General features: G+C 34.8%; 1 protein-coding gene across 1 annotated transcript in view; it reads right to left on the reverse strand.

Annotated features, from left to right (window-relative positions):
* LOC145675083 (sodium-coupled monocarboxylate transporter 2-like) overlaps positions 1-14,622 on the reverse strand; it is an 80,770-nt gene extending 66,148 nt beyond the window's left edge. Inside the window, exons 1-5 of the mRNA XM_081745452.1 lie at positions 14,608-14,622; positions 13,131-13,182; positions 11,777-11,844; positions 6,720-6,874; positions 1,153-1,293 (exon numbers count right to left, since the gene is read on the reverse strand). Of these exons, the coding sequence (XP_081601578.1) occupies positions 1,153-1,293; positions 6,720-6,874; positions 11,777-11,844; positions 13,131-13,182; positions 14,608-14,622 (431 nt within the window). The remainder of the gene's footprint in view (positions 1-1,152; positions 1,294-6,719; positions 6,875-11,776; positions 11,845-13,130; positions 13,183-14,607) is intronic.
* Positions 14,623-24,104: the final 9,482 nt, after the last annotated feature.

Raw genomic sequence — 24,104 nt, forward strand, 5'->3', positions numbered from 1 at the left:
ACAATTATAAAAGCTAGTACGTATAGTAAAATAGTGAAAAATCATGAAACAGGACATAATAGTATTTGCTGTAAATCGGATACAAAATTCATCTCAAATAATTCCAGTAAGTATATTTTCCTTCATTTTAAATAATTAATCCCTTGTTTAAATCACCATATTTATTTTTCCTACATTTATATGTTCAAGCATAATAGATAAAACTGTAAGGTACACTGAACTTTTGGTAACGCACAGGCACGTAGCCAAAGGGGAGGTCCAGACTCCCCCTTCGAAACCAGAAATGACACGTAGCCCTATATAGAGAAACCTAGTGCGAAAGTCTTCTTTCAGAGTTCTTGCGCACCCCCTGCCGACGACACTGTTTCCGAACTATTTATTAAATTAGCCGGACTCTCAAACTTGTTGATACCGGAAATTGCAATGCAAAGCCATCTCAAATCACTAAATATCTTTTTCTTCATGTTAAATGATTCATTCATATGTTTTTACAGAAATTGTGCGCAGTCCGATGAAGTTTGAAGCTTCATTGCGCATCTCTGACATTGTATATAGTGACAATATAAACATCATTTTAAATCTTATGATATTTCCAACAACTTCTATTCGAGCACCTTTTTCATATTTCTACTCTGTTAAGCTGTATGAGGCAATGAAAAGAATATTTCCTCTAATACAGATCCCTATCTTTCACTTTATTTTAAAGCCGTGCAAAAATGGTTCCTCGGAGAAAATTGATAACAACTTGTTACATTGCTTATAATACTAGAGTATAATAAAGAAAAAATGATCCTTGTACGTTAATTAGTTTCGAAGTTATGTGGCATAAAGTAAGTGCATGTGAGAAATCCTAGTTGGCAGACTATTTATTCAAAATGGCGGAAAACCCGCGACTGGATTTTTTTTTATTTTCTGGAGGTTAATGAGGAAGAGATCACGAACAAATTCCAGAGGGTCCCATCTTTTTATTCTAAATATCTACCTCAAACCTTATTTTGACTGCACTATATATGAACTACCTAAAACTGGTTTGTCATGCCTGTGATCCTTTAAAATGTGTTGTTTATTAGTATTCTACAATTTTAGTATACTGTATTTTAATACTATCTCCAATACTTTCTAAATTTATCTCATACATCGAAAGGTACTTACCGCATTGCGTTATTACGAGTGGGTACTGTAAAATATCTTTGCACTTGACTTTGATTAGCTGCAAATATATACATTCCTAAGAAAAATCCTCCAATGAGCATTGTCCAGAATGTCATTCTGGCTGTCGGATCAACGCTCATGCTGTAAAATAAACAATATGTAATATTAGGATTAGTTTAGCTGAATATCATTGGAATTATTTAAAATTCTGTGGAGACAGGAAATAACAGCGAGCTCCCAACATATCCATTTTAGATAATCATGAAAAATATCAGTTAATATAGGCACATATACAAAAGATTATATAATCAGGGGATAAAAGTGAGAGGGAACGCGGTGGGATGCCGTTACTCTACTTCCAAAGTATATATATGGCGTCCCCTACTTTCTAAAAAATTACAATGGGCACAGATAGGCACGGGTGACGGCGTGACGACATGCGTCCCCTTACCTTTTCAGATTCACTTTCACTCCTGTTTATAATGATGCATTATATACAACTAAGATGATTATTGATGCATTTAAAAGCGATTTACATATTACGTAGATAATTTTGCTCCTAATTGACGCAAAATCTTCAATATGGCCCTGCTCAAAACATGGAGAAACTTTTTGTTAAAATATAGGTTTTCTTTTACAGCATAATTACGTGACTTTTTAAGATGTTAAAAGAAAATAGTTTTGACTCTTACAAAAAAGATCCACTATTGAGTATACTCTTTCCTTGGTATAAATTTAATATTGGAACTCGTTTGGGAATATGAACCGAAATCAATAAACTAGCTCATATTATAAAGTAAATACAAATCATGGCGTTTGTTTACGAGTGTGAACTTAGCAGGACCACTTTTGAAAATTATAAATATTTGCACACCATACGTTTGTACTGCATTTGTACTAGTTTGTACCGTAAAAAAATTCGTTTGTACCGGTCTCAAATTCGAAAAAATCGAAAAATAAAGTGGTCCTGCTAAGTTCACGTGAACTTATCAGGACCAGAATACAAATTTCTAGAAATCTGAAGATTTTCGCAGAAGAAATTTGTATTCTGGTCCTGCTATGTTCACGTAAACTTAGCAGGACCAGGTTATTTTTCGATTTTTTCGAACTTGAGACAGGTACAAACAAAAATTTTTACGGTACAACCCGGTACAAACGCAGTACAAACGATTCGTACAGAAAAATCATCAAAGTTGTAGAAATTTATCAGTGGTCCTGCTAAGTTCACGTGAACTTAGCAAAACTACTTTATTTTTCGAGTTTTTGAATATGGGACCGGTACAAACGAAATTTTTTACGGTACAGTTCGGTACAAACGTAGAACAAACGATTCGCACAGAAAAATTATAAGATTTGCAGAAATTTGTATTCTGATCCTGGTATGTTCACGTGAACTTAGCAGGACCCCTTTATTTTTCGATTTTTTTCGAATTTGAGACCGGTACAATCCGGTACAAACGCAGTATAAACGATTCGTACAGAAAAATCATCAAATTTGTAGAAATTTATCAGTGGTCCTGCTAAGTTCACGTGAACTTAGCAGGACCACTTTATTTTTCGAATTTGAGACCGGTACAAACGAAATTTTTACGGTACAAACCGGTACAAACGTAGTACAAACGTATGGTGTGGAAATATTTATAATTTTCGAAAGTGGTCCTGCTAAGTTCACACTCTTCGTTTGTTTATGGAAATTACAGTATCAGATAGAAATTACAGTATCATCAAATTTGTAGAAATTTATCAGTGGTCCTGCTAAGTTCACGTGAACTTAGCAAAACCACTTTATTTTTCGATTTTTTCGAATTTGGGACCGGTACAAACGAAACTTTTTACGGCACAATCCGGTACAAACGTAGAACAAACGATTGAAACAGAAAAATCTTAAGATTTGCAGAAATTTATCAGTTGTGCTACTAAGTTCATGTGAACTTAGCAGGACCACTTTATTTTTCGATTTTTCGAATTTGAGACCGGTACAAACGAAATTTTTTACGGTACAAACCGGTACAAACGCAGTACAAACGTATGGTGTGGAAATATTTATAATTTTCGAAAGTGGTCCTGCTAAGTTCACACTCGTCGTTTGTTTATGGAAATTACAGTATCAGATAGCTATTATGCTACCAGACAACTTTCAAAGTAACTTAGAATCATAAACTACTGGTGTTTCCTGTTTGTAAGACTTTTCTAAATAGAGTAGGTCATGAGTATTTTTTAAATTTATGATAGAGTACTGAACCATAAAAAAAGTGTGTGTAACATATACAGTATTTTATATCCACCTGTAAGCTGTAACATAATGAGAATCTTAAATAGTAAGAATGCATACCAGAGAAGTCAGTGAATATACATCATATCCCACAAAAGAGACTCCTCCGCAGAAACTCCTCTTCATCATGCTCCATAATATTCAACAAGTTTCTTGACATGCTACGACGTATTTTTCTATGAAGAAGAGCCATTAAACGCAGAATCCCAAAGTGTGCTGACATAATAGGCATGTGCAATTCGTCATATATTATTTTCCATACACTACCGTACTATTACTAATTCCACTTTGCTGCATTATGTTATGCATAGTTATACGTCGATCTTCCAGATTCAGAACTTTGATTTTCCTCTCTGTGGCGGTGGCGTTCGTGATCGATGGACGTCCATATTGATTGCATTTTGAGTGAAAATCATATTTGGTATTAAAGTAAAAGTCCAGTGGTACATTTTGATTTGCAGAATTGATTTATAATTTATATATGAGAATGCTTATATGTAGTGAGGCCTATTTAGTAAGCCTAACACTATATGGAAAGTTCTTGTTCAAACATCTACTACGGCCCTCATAAAATATTTTGTACATATAACACGTAGAAAGAACAATTATATGTAATGCGTTAAGCGGAATCACGAATACAAGCTAACAATTACTTTTATGTTTGTTGATTATTTCTTTCGTAATCAAGCCTTTGTTCATGCTTATTGTATTGCTAGATTTATAATTCGAGATAAATTAGAAATATAACAAATTCAAAGTATAAATTTGTTTTCCATTTGTGTGAGCTGAAACTTACTTAATTCAACTTAACCTAATGTGAGCTAATCTGATCAAACTCAACTTAAATTAATCTGATGAAGCTTAATCAAATTTGGCCTAAATGGCAAGTCTTTACTTTAGGCAAGGCAGTGACTATAATCAATGAATCTGAACCGGTTCCCGCAATTATAGTTACAGATCCCAAGGAGGAAAGACAGAAAACAACGTGCCCTGGTGGTCTAACCCGCCTTCACTCGCTGACGCTCGCTCGATTATAAATTGTTCCAAGTGCGAACTAGTGCAAACATCCTTGCCAGTTGTTCTGGAAATAAAGAGCTATGAAGGGAAGAAAACAAACCACTCGAAATAAGACATCGGAGCACAAATGACGACATATTGCAGTGTCAGTTCTATTCTATTCTATTCATCTCCCTCGCGGGAAATTTTATAATTAAAAAGTCACAGCACTAAGGCCAAGTTGACTGCTTCACTAGAATTGTTTTAAATCTTTTTGTTGCTATTATAATTGTAGAAGATGGCCCGTTCCAAAATGGACGAATTGGCCTGTTTCAATGTGAATTAAAGAGGAAGGCAGAAGCGTAGAACATACAAAAAATTATGTAAAACACTATCAAAATTGTAGTACACTAAATTATGTCCAAAATTGAAATTGTTGTTAAAAATTAAATTGAGATAATTGAAGAGCATGACGCTCCATTGTGTAGAACATTCTACGCCATCTTGCCAACCTCCCAGTGTCAGTTCACTCAAAACAGGGGCGCCAAGGTTTAACATGGTCGTGTCAAAATTGTTCAATTTGTACGGAAAATGTTCCAGTACCTATCATACAGTTGGCGCTGGTTTCTTCGGACATTTGTTCCTTTTGTTTCCAATGGTCATGGCGACCAACTTAGATTCAACTGATGGTGTCCAATCTGTTATCTGCAATATAGTTGGCAACACTTTTACAAACAAGATATACCAATACTAATAGAGCCCCTACATGAGATAAATATCTAAATCATCTCGATACTAATCTTAAAACAAAGATACGGCATACAACTTCAGAACGTACATGTATATGTTTTAGTTTGGATGTTATAAATCTTTTCTCAGAAAATATTCTGTATATATACAGGGTGCGGCACGTAAAACCGGCCCGTCGTAATATTATGGTATATTGTGTTTTTGGCAACACTTAAATAATCTACCTTCCTACCAAGAGATGGCGTGTCGAGGTCGGGTCGACTTACGTGACCTGCAGCAGTCACGTGCAGCCGCAGCCAGTGAAACTTGTCGAAACCAGTTGAGAAAAGGCCTCGTTGTGTTAAGCCGGGTGAGTGTCAGTGTGTGATAATGCCGTATTCGATACCCGAGCGTGTTGCCATTGTTGAAGGGTTCATTCTCACTGGATCTTTTGTGAAAACAAAGAATTTGTTTCGGGAGAAATTTCCAGGATGTTCTGTGCCAGCAAAAAGCACCATTCAGGAATTGATTGAAAAATGGCGGCGTACAGGGATCGGTTCAAAATGCTCCCAGGAACAGACGACCATCTGTCTGCACACCTGAATTAAAGATGCAGGTGGAGGAGATAATGACAAGAAGTCCTCGAAAGTCAACCAGGAGATTGAGTCAACAGGTTCATGCGAGTGAGGGAAGTTGCAGACGTGTTTTAAGGGGACTGAAGTTAAAACCGTACCGGATAAGTGTTGTGCAAGAACTGAAGGAGCCTGACCTGCAGAAGAGGGTGCATTTCTGTTCATGGCTGTTGAGCAATGTTGCCAGTGGTTTCTTGGATCCACTAATGCTCATCATGAGTGACGAGGCGTGGTTCCACCTGTCTGGGTACGTAAATTCCCAAAACAACCGGTATTGGTCGACAGAAAATCCACACGCAATGCACCAGGTACCCTTGCATGATGAGAAGATTGGTGTTTGGTGTGCCATTTCCGCCACACGCGTTATTGGGCCCATATTCTTTGAGACGACAGTGAACAGTGACGTGTATATGGGAATCCTGGAGGAGTTTTATACACACTTGACCGAAGAGGAGCGTCAGTTATGTTACTTTCAGCAGGACGGTGCAACATGCCACATATCAGCTGCATCATTGTCCCTTGTGCATGAGATGTTTACACCAGAGAGGACAATCAGCAAAGGCTTGTGACCTCCTCGGTCACCAGACTTGTCCACGTGTGACTTTTACTTATGGGGACTGTTAAAGGGAAGAGTATACGAAACAAATCCACACACAATTGAAGAACTCAAGACCAGGATCCAGGATGTCACCAATAGCATTATAACACAAGAACTGACAAGGGTGTATATGGATCTCCTCAATCGTGCTCACATGTGTGTTGAAGTGGGCGGAGGACACTTTCAGCACCTGCTGTGAAGGTGAGTAGTCATATTCAATACATTACATTTCATTTATGTGTTGTAGTTAATCATATTCAATACATTACATTTCATTTTATGTGTTCACTTTACGGTCCGGTTTTACGTGCCGCACCCTGTATAACAACTGTATGCTTACTTGAAGATTTCTATTCTTCCTGATTCAACACTTCGATTCCAGACAGTGGAGAAATCTCCAACATCGACACTTCCTTTTATTAATACAGTAGCAAACACAATTAATATTACAAACGCCTGAAAGGTATCAGTCCATATAACAGCTCTTATTCCTCCCTAAAATTAGAAAAATAATTGTGTGTTATGAACTTCTATTAATATTGGAAATCCTTACTTTGTACAGAAAGCATTATGCACAGAAACAACAAATAGACTTAGCCGTTAATATTTCTTTGTTTATCAATTAAATACGTAATACACTTTACTTAATTCAATTATTTCTATGATAAAACAAATAAATATTTTTATCTTCCTGAAAATATAAACAGTGATTATAAGAGTATATATATATATATATATATATATATATATATATATATATATATATATATATAGGATTAGGAATTGCGATATATTTTATAATTCGACTAACAGATATAGCCATGCTGATTTAACAGAAACATACAATAACATTCAATTTTCTCTTTCTAGTAGTAGATGCACAATAAATAGACTATAGAAATAGAAATAACATAATGAAATGTCTAAAGATATAAATAAAATTGAGCATATTTGTTTTGAATTATGTTTCAAGAATTTTCTGAAATCACTTTTACATTAAAAGTGTACTTAATACTTGTAGTTATTCTATTGTTCGCTTGTTTCTGTTGTACTAGAGAAGAATCATTTCCTACAGTTCCCTTCCAGGCGGCAACGTACCAACAACTGACGAAACGTTGCCACGTTGGACCGCAATGGATATACGTTGGATTAAGAAGGAGGCTGAACTAACATCTTCAGAAACGATAGATATGCGTCTGCCTACTTCCCTGATAAAATCAAGGCTTCTAGAATCCCATGCTCCACTTGTCTCGATGGCTATTGGAGCAAAAATAAATTTAAATAATAAAGGAGATTATTGTATTTCCTTTCCTTTCCTTTCCTGCCTCTCTATGTCTAGCAAATTCTTCAGCATTCACAACAGTCAATGGGAGGCTTGAATGGGCAAATGTGTCCGAACATGTAAAATCCCATACTATTGATTTGCCTCTCATCCAAGGTATTAATGTCATGCCGTCAGGTCGTTTACCATCGGAACGACAACAGCCTGATGGTTCACGAATCGAAGGAATTCCTACCATCGTGAGGGCTCGCAAAATGATGTCATTAACAAATAAATATCTGGCGTTTCTGAAAATGCTCTTCATGCATGAGAGGCCATGCAGGCCGCGTTGGGTAACTTGATCCCCGCAAGCTGGACAGCGATGTGGCTCACAAACAGCTGAACCTAGTCTTAGAGCTACTGCGATTCGAAAGGTTTCATTAGACATGTGAAGACCTAATTGGGGGGAAGGTAACGCGTTTAACCATGCCCCAGCATGGAGGAATGACGCAGCAAGAAGTCTTGCTTTATCCTCTGGAACAGCAACGGATTGTAGAAAGTTCATGGAAATGTGCTGCTATTGGTGTGTACCAAGATGCCTGACAATCTCTTTTTCTGATTTCTGGAAGGTCCGTATCTGTTATATTTATCCATTTGCTAGAGCCTTCTTGAACTATCACATCTGGGTCCAGGTGGTACCTTGAGAAAGGAGAGTCTCGATTAAACGAAGAGATCCGTGCTAGGACGCTAAAAAGGTAGGAATCGCCATATCAACGGTTCGTCGAATACCAAGGCCTCCTAATCCAACAGGTAAGGATCCTTGCATCCAAGAGTAGTCACTCAAGGAGCAACTCAAAATTTCTCCAGACCCATTTTGAGGATATGGTCATATTTCTTCAGTAGTGGAGTCTCATTCCAAGATGGAAAGCACCGTAGTAAGTAGTTTAGGCGAAGGATTGACAATGAAGCACGTAGAAGAAAAAAGCTGCTTGTGCTGAAATCGAGTCAAGACGAGACAGAAAATATTTTAATTTGGATATTTTGTTTGATAGCACAGTTGTAAATGTTTCCTTTGTGAGAGCAGTACCTAGAAGACAAGCATCCTGTTTAGTTAGGAGACGTATTCCTGGGGCAACTTCTTCAAATCTTCTGAATAATTGGTCGGATGTGACTTCATATGATCCAAGAAAACCTACTTCGCATTTTGCGAAATTCAAATGTAAGCCAAGAGTCGATGCTTTCTCATTTATATGTATTAACGTTGAAAGGACTGCCTCAGGTTTGTCAGCAATAGTCCCATCATCCAAACACCAGATGTTTAGTTCAGTATTAATTGAATGTACTAAAGAATGTATTGTTATGGCAAAAATTGCTAGGCCCAAGGGATCACCTTGTTGTACTCCTCTCTGGGATGAAATAGTGTCTTAGCCTAAGAATAGATTACTGGGTTGAGCGTAACACTGGTGAGTATATGGGTATATTGCGGGAAAATAGTTCAACACTGCAGTAAGCATAGCGCCCCGGCGAAGTTCATTAAAAGCGTTGCGAAAATCCAGCTTTACGATAGCCTTTGGAGCGTTGTATGTGGAGAAAAAATATACCCTGGTTGCATGAACGGCTGTTTCGACTCCATTGGGAATACAAACTCCAAGGGGACAAAAAGTTCTTAACAGGTTCTCGTATTCTGAAGCATATAATTTTGGCTGATATTCTGCGCCAAATATTCCTTATGACGGTAGGTCTGATTCCATCCACCACATTTCTTTTTAAGAGTGACAAGTCTGGCTCCGTAAAACAACGGGCGAACTTCTAAGGGTATTTTTCCCGAAATAATTAGATTGAAGAGATCACAAAATGATTTTAAAAGCTTTTCCTTCGATTCAAGTATTTGGCAAGATAAAAGATCTTTGAGAATCGAACAGCAAAGACCATCTATACCCTCCCCCCCCCCCGAGCTACCAGATGCAAAAGAATTTATAGCATTTTTAACTTCGTTTACTAAAACTCCTTGAACCTGTTTTGATCTTCTGGAAGATTCGGTGAAGTAAATGTACCAGGGTGGGCTGGGTGTTTCTCCAACAACGTCTCAAACACTGAAGTGTCAGGGGCTGCTACTGTATCTTCTGACATTAGTAAACGGACTGCTCCTCGGATATCACCATCGGCTAGTTTGTTTTCAATAATCTTCAGATTTGACACATTCTGTTTAGGTATAGATTTCTTGGTCTTTAGCGAGTGTATTATAATAAATTATTGTCAATTCATTGCTGACTCAGGGCCTCTTCAAATCTTCAGCGCAAACATCTAACTTACAAAAGATTTTTCCTTGTTACTCATTACTGTTCCTTCATATCACAATTTAATATTTTGTGAGAAGATTTCGTAAGATCATTTGATTTTCAGTCGAGGATTAAAAATTACTCATCCGATAATTGTTTCTTCTATTTGTAATAGGACCACTAACTACTCAGTGTCTTCATTCTCATGATCATATCGGTCATTCCTGTCATCTTACTGTTATTATTCCACCTTTTTCTATGGATAATTCCTAGAAAACTTATCTCCACATTTCGTTATATAGTCTACAAACAGCGAATGTATTACTTGTGTGTATTAATGTTTCTGATTCACATATCAAGAGAGATAGAATACATTAAATGAAACTTTAATGCTTTAACTACATTGGAATTTTAATGTTATATGCTCATGCTGTTTCTTCTCGAGGTTATAGTGCAGAAGGCACAAAAATGAATTCGCATTCACAATAACACCTTTGCTAGTCACAGTTCACTTGCTTCGTACTTCACAGAAGAACCCTGAGACTCAAAATTTCAGCGTTATTGTACAATTCAGATGCATCGGGAATGCTAGAAATTGATCCCATATGTAACTGTGAGCAATATTTTGCTTTCAAATAGAATTCTGAACTCCAAATCTTGCACAAAATTCGAACGCCTCGTATGGGAATTTTATTGAATTACCCATACTCTTGTTCTTCCATACTTCAAAGATCTAAACATTCAGAAATTCGTGTATTCATTCGAAGTTTAAATGAAAAGTCTAAATACCAGATTTCATGTCTCTAACCTTAAGAGATTTCGAGATACGGACATCTTATTATAATAATTGCAACTCCTTTTTCATCTCATTTCTTCCTCTCTAGAACGACTTTTTTAAAATGCTAAATACATGCTCAATTATTTTAAATAAAAATATAAATAGTAAATTTCATATCTTTAACCTCAAGGGTTTTTGAAGTGTTGATATCGTATTATAATAATTACAACTTCCATTTGTTCTCTTCCATTTTGAATTTTAAAAAGTCTTTCTTTAGTGGTGCCTTATGTTACAATTCCTACGTACTGTCCAAATTTCAGGTTCCTAGTGGCAGCAGTTTGGCCTTGGTGTTGATCAGTCAGTCAGTCAGAACTTCTTCCTTTATTTATAGAGATACAACAAATAAATTGTTGAACATTGTAACACTTAATTATTACAACTTGGATACCGCCAATATTATTACACAAGGTATTCATCAATACATAAATAACTAAACAAACTCCATGGCCTATGAAACCCGAAAGTTCAATGCTGCGTTCACAAATGCTCTTCATTGACTTCCGTTCTGAGCTAACTGGATCCAGTTTCTACTTTATATTCCTATTTCTGAGAGATACACCTTAATATTGCCCTCCCATCTGCGCCTAGGTCTTCCTAATGGTCGTTTCCCTGTTCGAACTCTAGTTAAAACTTTGAAAACGTTCCTACTTTCTCCAATTCTGGCTACATTTGAGCTTCCTAGACTTAACGACCCTAACAGTGTTTCGCAAACGGTATAAATTATACAATTTCTTGTTATAAGGTTTCCGTCATTTCCCATTAACATTCCAATTCCTCTAGGTTCCAAGTATTCGTCTGAATTTTATAAAATAGAAAAACGGTATTACATATTAATTTATATTTATTTTCTATTCAAAACTCCAGGATTCTAGTAATAGTAAAAAACCTACCTCTTCTTCTAATAAATGAACCGAACGAATTATTATTACTATTTGTTTTTACTGAAAAGCTGTAAGTATAAATTACCCTTAAATATAGTTCTGTACTCACAATACACAGTACATGATGATTATACTTACCACAGCAGTATAAAATATGCAGACTACTAACACAACAGGCACGATAATATTGGAATCAATTCCTGTAACTGTAAAAAATGAAGATTAACATGTATGATCTACTTAGATATCTAAATCTGTTGAAACACAAAGACTATGTTGATAATGTGTACAACAAAATTTCAAATAATTTAATATTGAAAGTAGACTGACTGACTTAAAAAAAAGTCTTCTTGATGATATAAGGATTCAAATTGCCCCATATTGGAGAAATACTAATTGACAAAAAATAAATATCGTTGTAACAAAATCTAACTACTCAATTCATTTATTCTTATCCTAAAGACTGGATCTAATATTTAAATTAAAAATAAAAGTAAAACATTATTATAAAATATTTCTTCAAACACTTTTCAATATGTTGAGATATTACAGAGAAAAATACCGTCTTAATTTTTCGCGAAAGAACGCAATTTTATCGATCCATATCATAGGTGCGTCTGCAGACAACATCTGTCTTTGTTCGGCATAGATAGTGTGAAATAATGCATAATTATAATTTTATACAATACTGCATAGAACATACATTTACATAGTTAAATTAAAGGTATTTCTGAAACCTAACTAATCATGTTTACCACATGTAAATTTTAATTGTACTTGCAATAAGGCCGGATTTAGGGGGTGCATGTGCACACCCTTCCTTCGTTGTAAATATACACTATCTAAATGAGAAGCTAAAAGCGGAAATAGCAACATTTTCATAAGGATTCTGTACGATACAAATATCCGTCATATTCCAAGTGTCCATGATTAAAGAAAGTCCTAATCTAAAGCAGCAAGCTAACTGTATACATAAAAGTATATTGGCACAAAGTGTCCGTGGCTCAGTTGGTAAAGCGTTGGCTTTGCATTCAGAAAGTCGTGGATTCGATTCCCCAAGACCAGACACTGAGCATTTTCAAGGTAATTCCTCATTCACAACACAGATGCCTAAAGGCATTAAAAATCAAATTTAATTCAGACGTACTGGTAGTTATTGGTACACCCCCCGTCAGAAAATTCTGAACCCAACCCTGCTTGCAATATCAATTTTTTCCCTCCTCGAAACCTCTATTAAAGCTTTTACTTCACTATTATACCACTGACATGTCACGATGTATTTACGAGCGAGTGCGTGCCCAATAAAGAATAGCAAGCACAGCTCTTCTTTGAGCGAAGATCGAGCTATTTTGAGTTTTATTGAAGGTAGCAAGGGCGAGCTCGAGTGGCCCCTGATTGAAAAATGGACATCTCTGCTACATTCTGTATCCAGAATTGTTGATTCTACATTGAATTAATGGTTGATTCTATATTCAACTAATGATTATCATACCTTGCTCCAATGCGATTGATGGACCGTAGACTACAATGGCCAAATTCAGGACCTGTAAAAAAAAATCTTTATTTAGATGAATGCATTTCAGAAACAAATATTATCACAGTATATGTAATGGGGACACTTGTCGGCCGCTTGTAAAGTAACGAAGAGCGAATTTTATTAAAATTTAAATATAGGAAATGAGATATTATAAAATACTAAATTCATATTTCATAAACTAAAGCAGTTGCAGTAAATTGGTTGGTGGTGTATTGAAGATTTTGCCACGCCAGACTTCGACAGTTCTACAGGAGACGTCATTCCGTGAACACGTGTAACCATGTTGTGTCCGAAAATTGTTAGTTTAAAAATGAAAGGATTAACATCAAGTTTCTTGTGAAATTCTAACAGCTATCAACTGAATCATTTCGAGTCCCGAGCCCGAGCTCCGTATCCTACAGTGCTAGTTGTGTGTCCGAATTCGCAAGTCTTTCAGTGGCATAAATAGTATCAACATGGAGAATAAGTGTTGAAGACAATGATAATGTAGACAGGTGGCTGTCTTCGGTTACTAACAAAGTTCAGCAGAGTACACGAAAGGATCAACAGTGACCGAAGATAGAGTGTGCATGTAGTGACTGAACTATTGACTTCGGGCAGGGAATCTGCTCATTTAATTACCACAGAAAAATTAAACATGAGAAAAATCTTTATCGTGGTTCAGCAGAGAAATCTTTCACGGGAACAGAAAGAGTTCCGTCAAGAATTGTATGTGGAAATGTTACAACACAAAAAACGAATCAGGCAAGTTGGAGCCTGTAATCACACTCCACGAAACATGGATTTTTACCTACTACCCGGAACATAACCCGCAATGACTGCAGTGAAAGTGCTTCGGTACTTTAAGATCGAGAAAAGCACGCACGTTACGCTTAAAATTTAAGGCAATGATGCTTGTGTTCTTTGACATTTATAAAGAGTATACTCTTTGAATGCGTTCCTATTGAGAGAGCATTCAATCAGCACTACTTTGATGTTTCAAGGAGATTTCGAAAACATAGAATTCTGTCTCTAAATTTTTTCTCTCCTAAAATCATTGCTATCATGGAACAACTTCCTATTAGTCAGATCTGTCGTAATGTGTCCTTTTCCTCTACCCAAGACTCAAGGGAACACGTTTTATTTCACTTTAAAAAGCAAGTTGGAAACGGTAGACCTCATACATATACTCAAAGAAAACGACTTTTAGTATCGTCACCAACAGTGCCAGCAGTAAATAAAGAAATGTGTTTAATCTGGAGGATACTACTTCGAAGATGATGGTAACATCATGAAGTAATAAGGTAAATACCAGAACTTATGGATCTATAATGGTTTACTTGTCATTCCTCTATATCCATAACTAAATTAAGTATTTTATATTCAACAGTGGCATTTCCAATTTACAGAACAGAAATATTAAAATCTGACTGTACGCAAGAGAGTAACTAACTTCTGTTGTAGACATTTCTTTAATATTTTAATATCTCCGTATATTTTAATACTAATCCGTTAAATAATATGTTAATATTTTCTTCATATATTCCAGACGAGGTCCGTTAACACACTACTCATTCCATGTTAATTTTCTAGTATAGAATGATCTTTAGGTTGTAACAGTTAACAAATAAACGAAATTTCCAATGGAATCGTTGTTGATTTATATGTTTAGATGACGTAATTGGTTCTAAAGAATGAGAAAAATAACAAAACAAACAACTTACTTACTGCTTGCAAAACGAATAGACCATAAGCAAGTTGTCGAACTGAATTATTGAAACGCAAGTTAAGGTACTGCAAAGGATAAATAAAATTAACTTGTCAAAAATAAGAAACCACAATTTGAAATTATTAGGTTCCAAATAAAATGTAATATACTATTCCTTGAATATTGATTTACGATATATTGGTTAGTCATCTTGTATACCTAGCTATGTTTAGACTCCTGATTTTGATTAAGCGACCCCAATGGTTTTATGTATTGCTTATTCATAACTGAGCGACTTATTGCTCCCTCCTATATCCGGAGAGGAGAGTTTTCTTTTTGCAATATGGGATTCTGAGTTTCTTGCTGTACTCATATGGAGAAATTTAGTTTTAAAATCACTATTCTTATGGTACATGTTCTTGGGAGGAATACGGTGATAGTTTCCCGTTGCCTTCACCGGTTAGAAATGCCGATACTCTACTGTTCGCTGTTATCACTGGTACCACAGACACTTCTAGGCCTTTCCTGTAGAGCGGACTCCTCACTGTGTGGACTGCTCTACAAGTCAGAGCATCGTTGGCCAAAACTCGCCCCTACGGGGCATGAGCTGTTTCCTAGCCGATCCGAATCCCCTGTATACCTTAAGTAATATTAATTTAGTATAAAGTTAAATATCGTATTACAAGACCTAGAAAAATATAAATTAAGGCCTGTGAATTATTCACTTCACCTTATTATGGTCATACTTTAAAAGAACACAGATTGTAAAAGTATCTGAAAACATAAATATCGTATTTCAAAATATTATTTCAGACGTCAGCGTTAATTCGTAAACCAATTTTTAAAAAATTGTCATTACATCCTATTGTGTTACACAGTCATTCTTAAAAGAAAATAATTTAAAATCTAACTTGAAATTGTAAGTGTCCTTATGTATTCCTGGAGATAATTATTACGAACGAAATTTGTATTTACATTAGTGACAAGTTCATACTCAAAACTTCAAAGCTAAAATTAGTTTTCATAAGGTCGTGGACTATTCATTTAACATTTTCACATTTAAAATAAAATAATTTGTATATATGATGATCAAGGGTTTCAGGATTCTTTAACATAAAAATATTATTTACTTCTACGTAAATTTCTTAAATAACATCGTAAAATCATAATATGTATTTCTTTTATAAGGTTAGTAGCGAAATCCTCAAACCATTCCCAACATTAAGAGTTTAGTTTATTGTCGCATGAGTGCTGTACAATATTATGCTATTAATATATTAATAAATATTAATGATATAAATATTAAACTATTATCTTTGTTAGGGACAAGTAGTACCTGTATTTACGTTCCTATCATTCATCAACAAGTTCAGTTCTCAAAAGAAAAACGATGTTACTAACATCTGTATTGCTATTTGAATTTAGGAAGTCTTATCTTTTCCTTGGAGATAAGCAGGTATGCAGAATTTAAAGAAGCAGCAGTTGGTAGATGCAAGTAAACAAGAATTTTAGGAATGATCCAAAAAAATGCATCAAAAGATTGCGATCTTTGCCAATAATCAGTTTTTGAATCAGGAGCTACAAAATTTTTAAACGGCCCCTAAATCAAGTTTTCGTATTTTCTACGGAATAAGCACATCATATTAAGTTAAGTGATATTTTGGGTTTGGCTACACTGTATGTAGTTCTCCAGACATAAGGCGTACAAGAAAAATATTGATTGAAACATATTGTTAGTTTTTGGATCAAGGGCCACAAAATTTTTGAACGGTCCCTAAATCGAGTTTTCGTCTTTTCTACTGCATAAACACATCATAATAAGTTAAGTTATATTTTGGGTTTGTCTACACTGTATGTAGTTCTCCAGATATGAGGAGTAGCAAAAAAATTTTTGATTGAAATATATTGGATCTTTTGATCCAAAAATGTATTTCAGAATCAAAGTGGGTCTAATAAATTAAGGAATGATATGAAATTGATTAGATTTTTAAAACAATATTTTGATCTCTGTCCGTGGAATAAAATAGCATCTGAGTTCTTGACTTGTTCATGAAAATGTCAGAAATAAAAAAAGAAGATGAAACCATTATCTGTCTATACTCAATTCAAATATACGGCACTTTATGGATATTCCTATTTTAACGACTTTAGTAGTCCCTATTTCATATCAGTTAGTAAATACCCTTTGGGAAATCTGTTTGCAAAAGATATACTGATCTTACCTCATAGACAGATGTTAATTTGAGATTGAAGAATACAGGTAGGAAACCATAATTGATTACTGGTACGCAGAGTATGAGACTTATAAATGTGACAACAAATTGTGTCCCATACAAATATACTTCTGATGGTACGCCCAGGAGACTGACGGATGAGAACACACTAAAAGTAAGAGATACTACACTAATACCATTTTTGCTTCAACAAATAACTGAACAAACTGATCATTATATTATTACACATACGAGCTCGTGTTTTGTTCATAATGAAATGAAGATTACTCAAAGTATAAAAGATGAAACTATTATGGGTCTAATCCAGAATACTTCAAATATCACCACAAAATTGAAAATTTAGAATTAAACTGAAGACTTCTTACCTTTTATCAGACTTAATTCTACTTGCCTTATAATTCAATTTTCAAATAAAAACAAATTTTACATCATAGTCCTCAAAACAAATAATACTTACACTATCATAAAGATTACATTATTGCAAATTAATTATTTACAATTATAACAAGCTGGTTTGTTTTGTTAAGGAGCATTAAAGGCCCAACTCCGAAACACGAAAACAAAATTGATTTTTATCTAGCTGTGTACAGTAAAAACTTGACGTTCGAAAGCTGAAGTATTTTTCCCTGTAATTTAATTCATTACACAGGATCATTATTAAATTACACTGCGCACAATAAACGAAAAGTACCAGTATGTTGTTATATATTATATAGTCAATTCCTGCGTAGAACCAGCGGTGGCTCAGTGATAGAGTACTACTCTCTTGTGCGTGAACATCAGGAGAAATAATTTAGATCCTAATTATTCAGAAGAAGCTAACGAATTTATGTAACATTTTTTTTATCAAATTAGTCGCAGGAATAAGTATACATTCTTTTTGTAGTGACTTCTATGGGCTCAAGGTGATTGAGTCTTCTAAGACAGAACCAAAGAACTTCCAACATGAAATAGTTGCCATTAAGAATCTCTTAATCCAGCGATGAACTGTGTAACTCCAGATAGGTTTAAAATAATATGCTCAACGGTTTTGGGAATGTGTGAAGAGCACAACTCGTATTTTACTAAGACTTATATAATAGATCTAAGTCACTCTGACTCCTCCAAAATAAGTAAAAAAAATATATCTTTATACATTACCTCATTACTAGGGACATTGCCATCGGAAAGACCTTCATTCTTCTATTAGCTAACAACAGTTCATTTGCTGTATTTTCGTGCTTGCGAAAGAATCCATGAAAAACGCCAATAAGAACTGAGCACATTAACATCGCCACAAAGATCAGATAGTCGATCCAAGTGAATTTCCCAGTTTCATTTGATGTCATCTTGGTAAAATGTTATCCAGTAATTATTACCTGTAAAGTTAACGATTATGGTAACATGTATACAAAGAATTTAGTGTTGTTATTTTCAAATTTGATTAATTCGTTTTTATTTTGTTTTGTCAACAGTAAGACTGTATAGCACCAAAACTACTGTTCAAAGTTTGCTCTGGACCCTTGTAAGGATTTCGATTATCTCCCACGAGTATCCAACTCGAAACCTAGTGTACTAGATACAAAGTAGACGCGTAAGCGAGGATTACATATTTTTATCAGAGTTCCGATGTATAGTGTGCGTGAAATTTGTTCAAGTCATTTTATATTTAGAGAACTTACATTTAGAAACCATTGAAACCTGCTTTCCTAGAAATTGAGTTGTTGGTAAAGAAAAATTAAAGTCGTGCAGGAAAAACACAGAACTTAAAAAAATGAACAGAAATGCTTATTAGTGTGACTTGAAAATGATTAAACATTATATAATTCAATACAAACTTCATAAATTTCGATGGAAATGTTCTTACCCATAATATCAATATACGATTTCGATTACCAGAGTCCAAAGAAGTACAGAGTATACATTATTTTCAATTTTGTCAGAGTAGTTTACGTGAACATGTATAAATGTTCTATTTAATTAATTAACTAACTAACTAACTCTATGGCCTATGGAACCCGGAGGTTCAATGCCGCGTTCACAAAAGCTCTCCACTGACTTCTATCCTTAGCTAACTGCATCCAATTTCTACTTTGTATTTCAATCTCTGCGAGATCCATCTTAATATTGTCCTCCCATCTGCGCCTAGGTCTTCCTAATGGTCGTTTTCCGATTGGTCTTCCAGTCAAGACTTTGAAAGCGTTTTGCTACATTGAAAGCTACATTGAAACAAACGTACCACTACCTAAAAGCTTCGTCTTTGGCCTACAGAACGCACCATAAAAAAGTTTCAATAGGATAATTAGAGAAGCTGTAGCCCCGGCATATTTGATTTTTGCTTGTGAGACGTAAAAAGTGTCAAAATTTCATGTGTATGACATAATTTTTTCTTTCCCTCTTCGAATGGAAACCAGCGACGTCAGGATTTCACTGTACCTTGTCAACACACCAAAGATTTTTTTAGGTGACTTGAACCCATATAGCAGCAGTGGTACTAGATACAAAAAAAAATTGAAATTCGGTTAGGGAATTTTTTGTAAATTTTCACCCCTACATTTCCCTCAGTTTTCCACCCACTGGCAACACTGCAATGCAAGTTACACCAAAAAATAGCCACACCCATTTTCTAAAAAACAAGGCCTTAACCATATCAATCAAATGAATGGTTTTTGAGCAATAAGTCACTAACTGGAAATGTAGGAAAACGCCAAAAATGACCTGCGGCCGAAAGGAATAATCACACAATTTTGCTACTGTATAGGTACAAAGAAACAAAAGATTTGTAAGTTACGAGGGCTTTGACTCAAGTTCTGTTGATTATTTCAATAATCTGCAACGTAAATCAATAAATAATAGTTGCCAGAAAAAAAAACAGACATTTGAAAAAAAAACATGAAAAAGAACGATGTTTTTATTGAAAAAAACTTCACAGAAAAAAAAACGTTTTTTTGACAACACTATTTGCAAGGTATGTGGTGTTGTTCTGGAATGATTTTTTTTCCTCTCCTTCTCATGGTACCGACGATGCCATTAGTGTGCAAGAGTCTGGAGTTACATAGCGTTGTGCTCACTGGTCTATAATTGTAGCTTAAGAAAGGAATTATATCGGCGACCCAATATTTTTTTTCTTTTTCTTTCCTTTCTCCTAACGTTAGCTACGAACAAAGGTGTAAGTAATTAGTGACTTCTCAAGTTTAGCGATCCAGCAGAGTCACTGGTTCGTTTCAAGTTGGCTTTACACGGTCAGGATTAAATTTTAGAGTAAGCTAGATCTTTTCAAACGATTATATGTACTTGGGTGTCTTGCTTAATAGTTGTCTTATCGTTCGTTTTAAATTCTACCTTATGTAATCACTCGCTTTTTGCGTAAGACGGCAAAATAAATGTCTGTGCACAATGTGCGTAACCGGTTCCGAGATAATGTCCCTCTGGAATTTTCATGTGCTTCAGACAATAAACTCAATCGTGACAATTTCTGCTCATTACTACTTTTAAACGTGACAAGCAAAGCAATTCTGGCAAAGCTGTTGATGTAAAAGAGTTCCTATAGTAGGTTCCCTTGACCATGACTTTATACACATAAACCATTTCCACCAAACACGAGATCCATAATTCAAATTGTTTCAAATGTTAATGTTACAGCAAAAACTGTTTTTTCTTCTTCTTCTTTCTTTCTTAAGGTAGAAACTGACCTTATTAGTAAGCAGACCTTTGGTTTACGAGGTATGGTTAGGACCCACATTCTTAGTATTTTTTCTTTTCTTTCTTTTTCTTTTCTTTCTTTCTTTTTTTTTAAAAAACGAGGAGAGTCGTAGGTTATATATCATACACGACCTATAGAATTTACCCGATCTGTAACATACTTGGTATGAAGGTAGAAATTGACCTACTTGTGATTTTTTTCCTGCAGTTATGAGCTACAAAGCATAGGCGAAGACAATTTTTCACATCGGTCTGCAAATAATAATAATAATAATAATAATAATAATAATAATAATAATAATAATAATAATAATAATAATAATAAATGAATAATAATTAAATAACACACACTCTGTCGTTGTAATATTGTCACGTACGTGGATGACTTCGAATGGGTTTTTAGGCCGTACTCTCTACGTTGCACAATTTCTGAAGTATACGCTTCTGAAGATAATTTTCTCACACTTTTGGCAGCTTATATCTCTGTTGTAGAACACATGTTTACTGATTAAAAAAAATAATAATAATAATTCCTATGAGAGAATTCATCTCTCCAAGCTTATCGGTTGCATTCTATAATACTCGATATATATCGGGGCGGGGGATTGTGATATATTAACACATGCATTGATTTTGATTATACTTTTTTGAAAAAGTAGGCCTATACTTTCCCGGTGGTCTCATATAACTTTTATTAGGATGTAATAAGAGTTTCCGGTGCTAGACCATAAAATACCTCACCGTAATTAACCGGCTTCAATGTATGATGTTCAACAATGATAAATTCAAGGCAGGTTCACTGATTTTGATGATTCTGCTTTTGATTGAAAGAATACTCTTTCCTGAATTTTCCATGTCATGTCATGAGAATCTAACAATGTCATGAGATCTAACAATAATCTTTGGAACTAGACCATGAAATAACAGATAATGGGGCGTTTACACTTAGTCGATTTGCTTTCGATCCAGTTGAATTGAGGTCACTTTCAACTTAATCGACCGTGTAAACGGGACTTCAACTTAATCGCTTGTTGATCGAAGGCGACTAATCGACTGGCAACTGACTTAAAAGACGTTCTATTTTCAGTAGTTGAAATAATTGAACACATCCATCAATCTGATTCGGCCTCGTTGCTTCGATTTATTGGCAAATGCAGCGAGTCGATTTAGTCGTGCGACTAAATCGACTAAGTGTAAACGCCCCATAACAGTGTTGTTCAGGTTCAGGTTCAGTTTCAAGGTATTTTCCTTCCTTCTCTTCGGAAGTTTGGATCCTGAAAAAAGAAAAAAAAAAATAAAAGTAAGTACTGCTCTATTTTTTTCATTTAACGTTTTCCATTTTCTTTTTCCACCAATATTCAAGAAGTTCTTTGGTTTTTTCTATTTCTTTCTCACTTAGTTCCCTTCCATTTACATTAAAGCCTAGCCTCCAAGCTAATTTAACCAAATTTCCTTCCTCTTTCATTTCATCGATCCATTTCCATTTTTCTCTGATTTTTTGGGTTTCTTCACATTTTAACAATAAGTGTTCTAATGTTTCATCTTCTTTAAAACATAATTGACATTTTTCGTTCACTTCTTTAAATTTTTTCAATCTTACCCCTGTTTCAAGGCTCCCTGACCTGGCTTTGAAAAGTAAAATGCTTCGTAAATCATTGTTCATATAATTTATTTTCTCATAACTCTTTTTATGTGTGTATATTCCTTTCAAACTGCTCTTCTTAACAACTTCTTCATACCACTTTTCCTGCGCTTTCTCTTTAAATGCTTTTTCTGTGATTTTTTCCCAATTTTTATAATTTTCTTCTCTATGCCAGCGGGTGGTTTGATCATACTTTCTTTCTAATTTCCTAACTCTCCTAAACCATTTCGTATTCTCCCCTTTTCTCATATGTTTAGTGGCCTCATGCACCACTTTTACTAATCTTGTTTCTTCCATAAATTTTAATCTTCCAAGATATTTTACTTTACTCACACCTTCTCTTTTTTCAAAATCACTCCATCCCATCTCTCCTGTTATTGTTACATTTGCACTTAATTTATTTGCTCCTAGGGCGAACCTTCCTATTTGATTTTGTGCTTGTTGTAAAATACTCCTGTTTTTTTCCGTTAAAGTTATTACTTCATTTGCATATGTTAGCGCCGGTACTGCCACTTGTTTCCATAGTATTCTTGACACCTCATATCTATTGTATGTCCACATTGCTTTATTTTTTATAATTGCTGTATATTTTTGTAGTTTATTTTCAGTTTTTTCTCATGTTCAACTAAGTATTGTTCTCCTTCTTCAAGTGTGATTCCTAAAAATTCTATTTTTTTCAGTCCTGCTTATCACTATGTTTCCTGCTTGTATATTTTTATCCTCTATGTCTCCACTAAAAACCATGAACTTGCTTTTTTCTTCATTTATTTTTAGACCAATTTCTTCTCCTTTCCTAACTACTGTTTCTAACATTACCTTAATATCTTCAATATTAGTACTCATCAGAGCCACATCGTCTGCAAATAGAGTGCCAGGGATTTTTGTTACTTTTTCTTTTCCTTGCAATCTTAATTCTAACCCTCTGTTTGTTTTGATCAATGCTTCTTCCACTTCATGTATGTATATCAGGAATAGAACTGGTGATAGAGGGCATCCTTGTTTCGAACCTTTATTACTGTCTATCCATTTTGATTTTACGTTTCCCATTTCATATCTGTATTTGTTGTTCTTATATACTTCCTTAAGAAGCATAATAAATTTCTTTAATATTCCTATGTTTTCCATTACTTCCCATAATATCTTTCTCTTGACTGTATCATATGCCTTTTCAATATCTAAAAATGCTACTATGAAATATTTTCTTTCTCTGCATATTTCTATCAGTTGTGTTATAATGTAGATGTTATCTGTTGTTCTTCTATCTGTTCTGAATACATTTTGTAACTCACTTAATATTTTGTTTTTCTCTAGCCAGTTCATTAATCTGTATCTTAGAATAATTGCAAAAAACTTATATACGCAGCTGGTAATAGCTATTGGTCTATAATTTTTTATGTCATGTTTATCTCTACCTTTTCCTTTATATATTAGCTTAATCTTCGTTTGCTTCCAACTTGGAGGAATGGTTCTTGACTCAAGTATATTATTCATAATATTCTTTAAACTTTCCAAATATTTATTATCTAAGTTTATTAACATCTCATTTGACACCTCATCTGTTATTGTTGCTTTTCCTCTTCTTAGCTTTTTCCTAGCCTTCTCTATTCCCATGTTATGGTATGTATGACAGGGTTGCCAACTTTTCTTAAGAAAAATCGGAACGGGACAATCGGTGTTGAAGCCTT

The sequence above is a fragment of the Thermobia domestica genome, chromosome 18, assembly GCF_964235325.1.
Source record: "Thermobia domestica chromosome 18, izTheDome1.hap1.1, whole genome shotgun sequence".
In the NCBI taxonomy this organism is placed as follows: Eukaryota; Metazoa; Arthropoda; class Insecta; order Zygentoma; family Lepismatidae; genus Thermobia; species Thermobia domestica.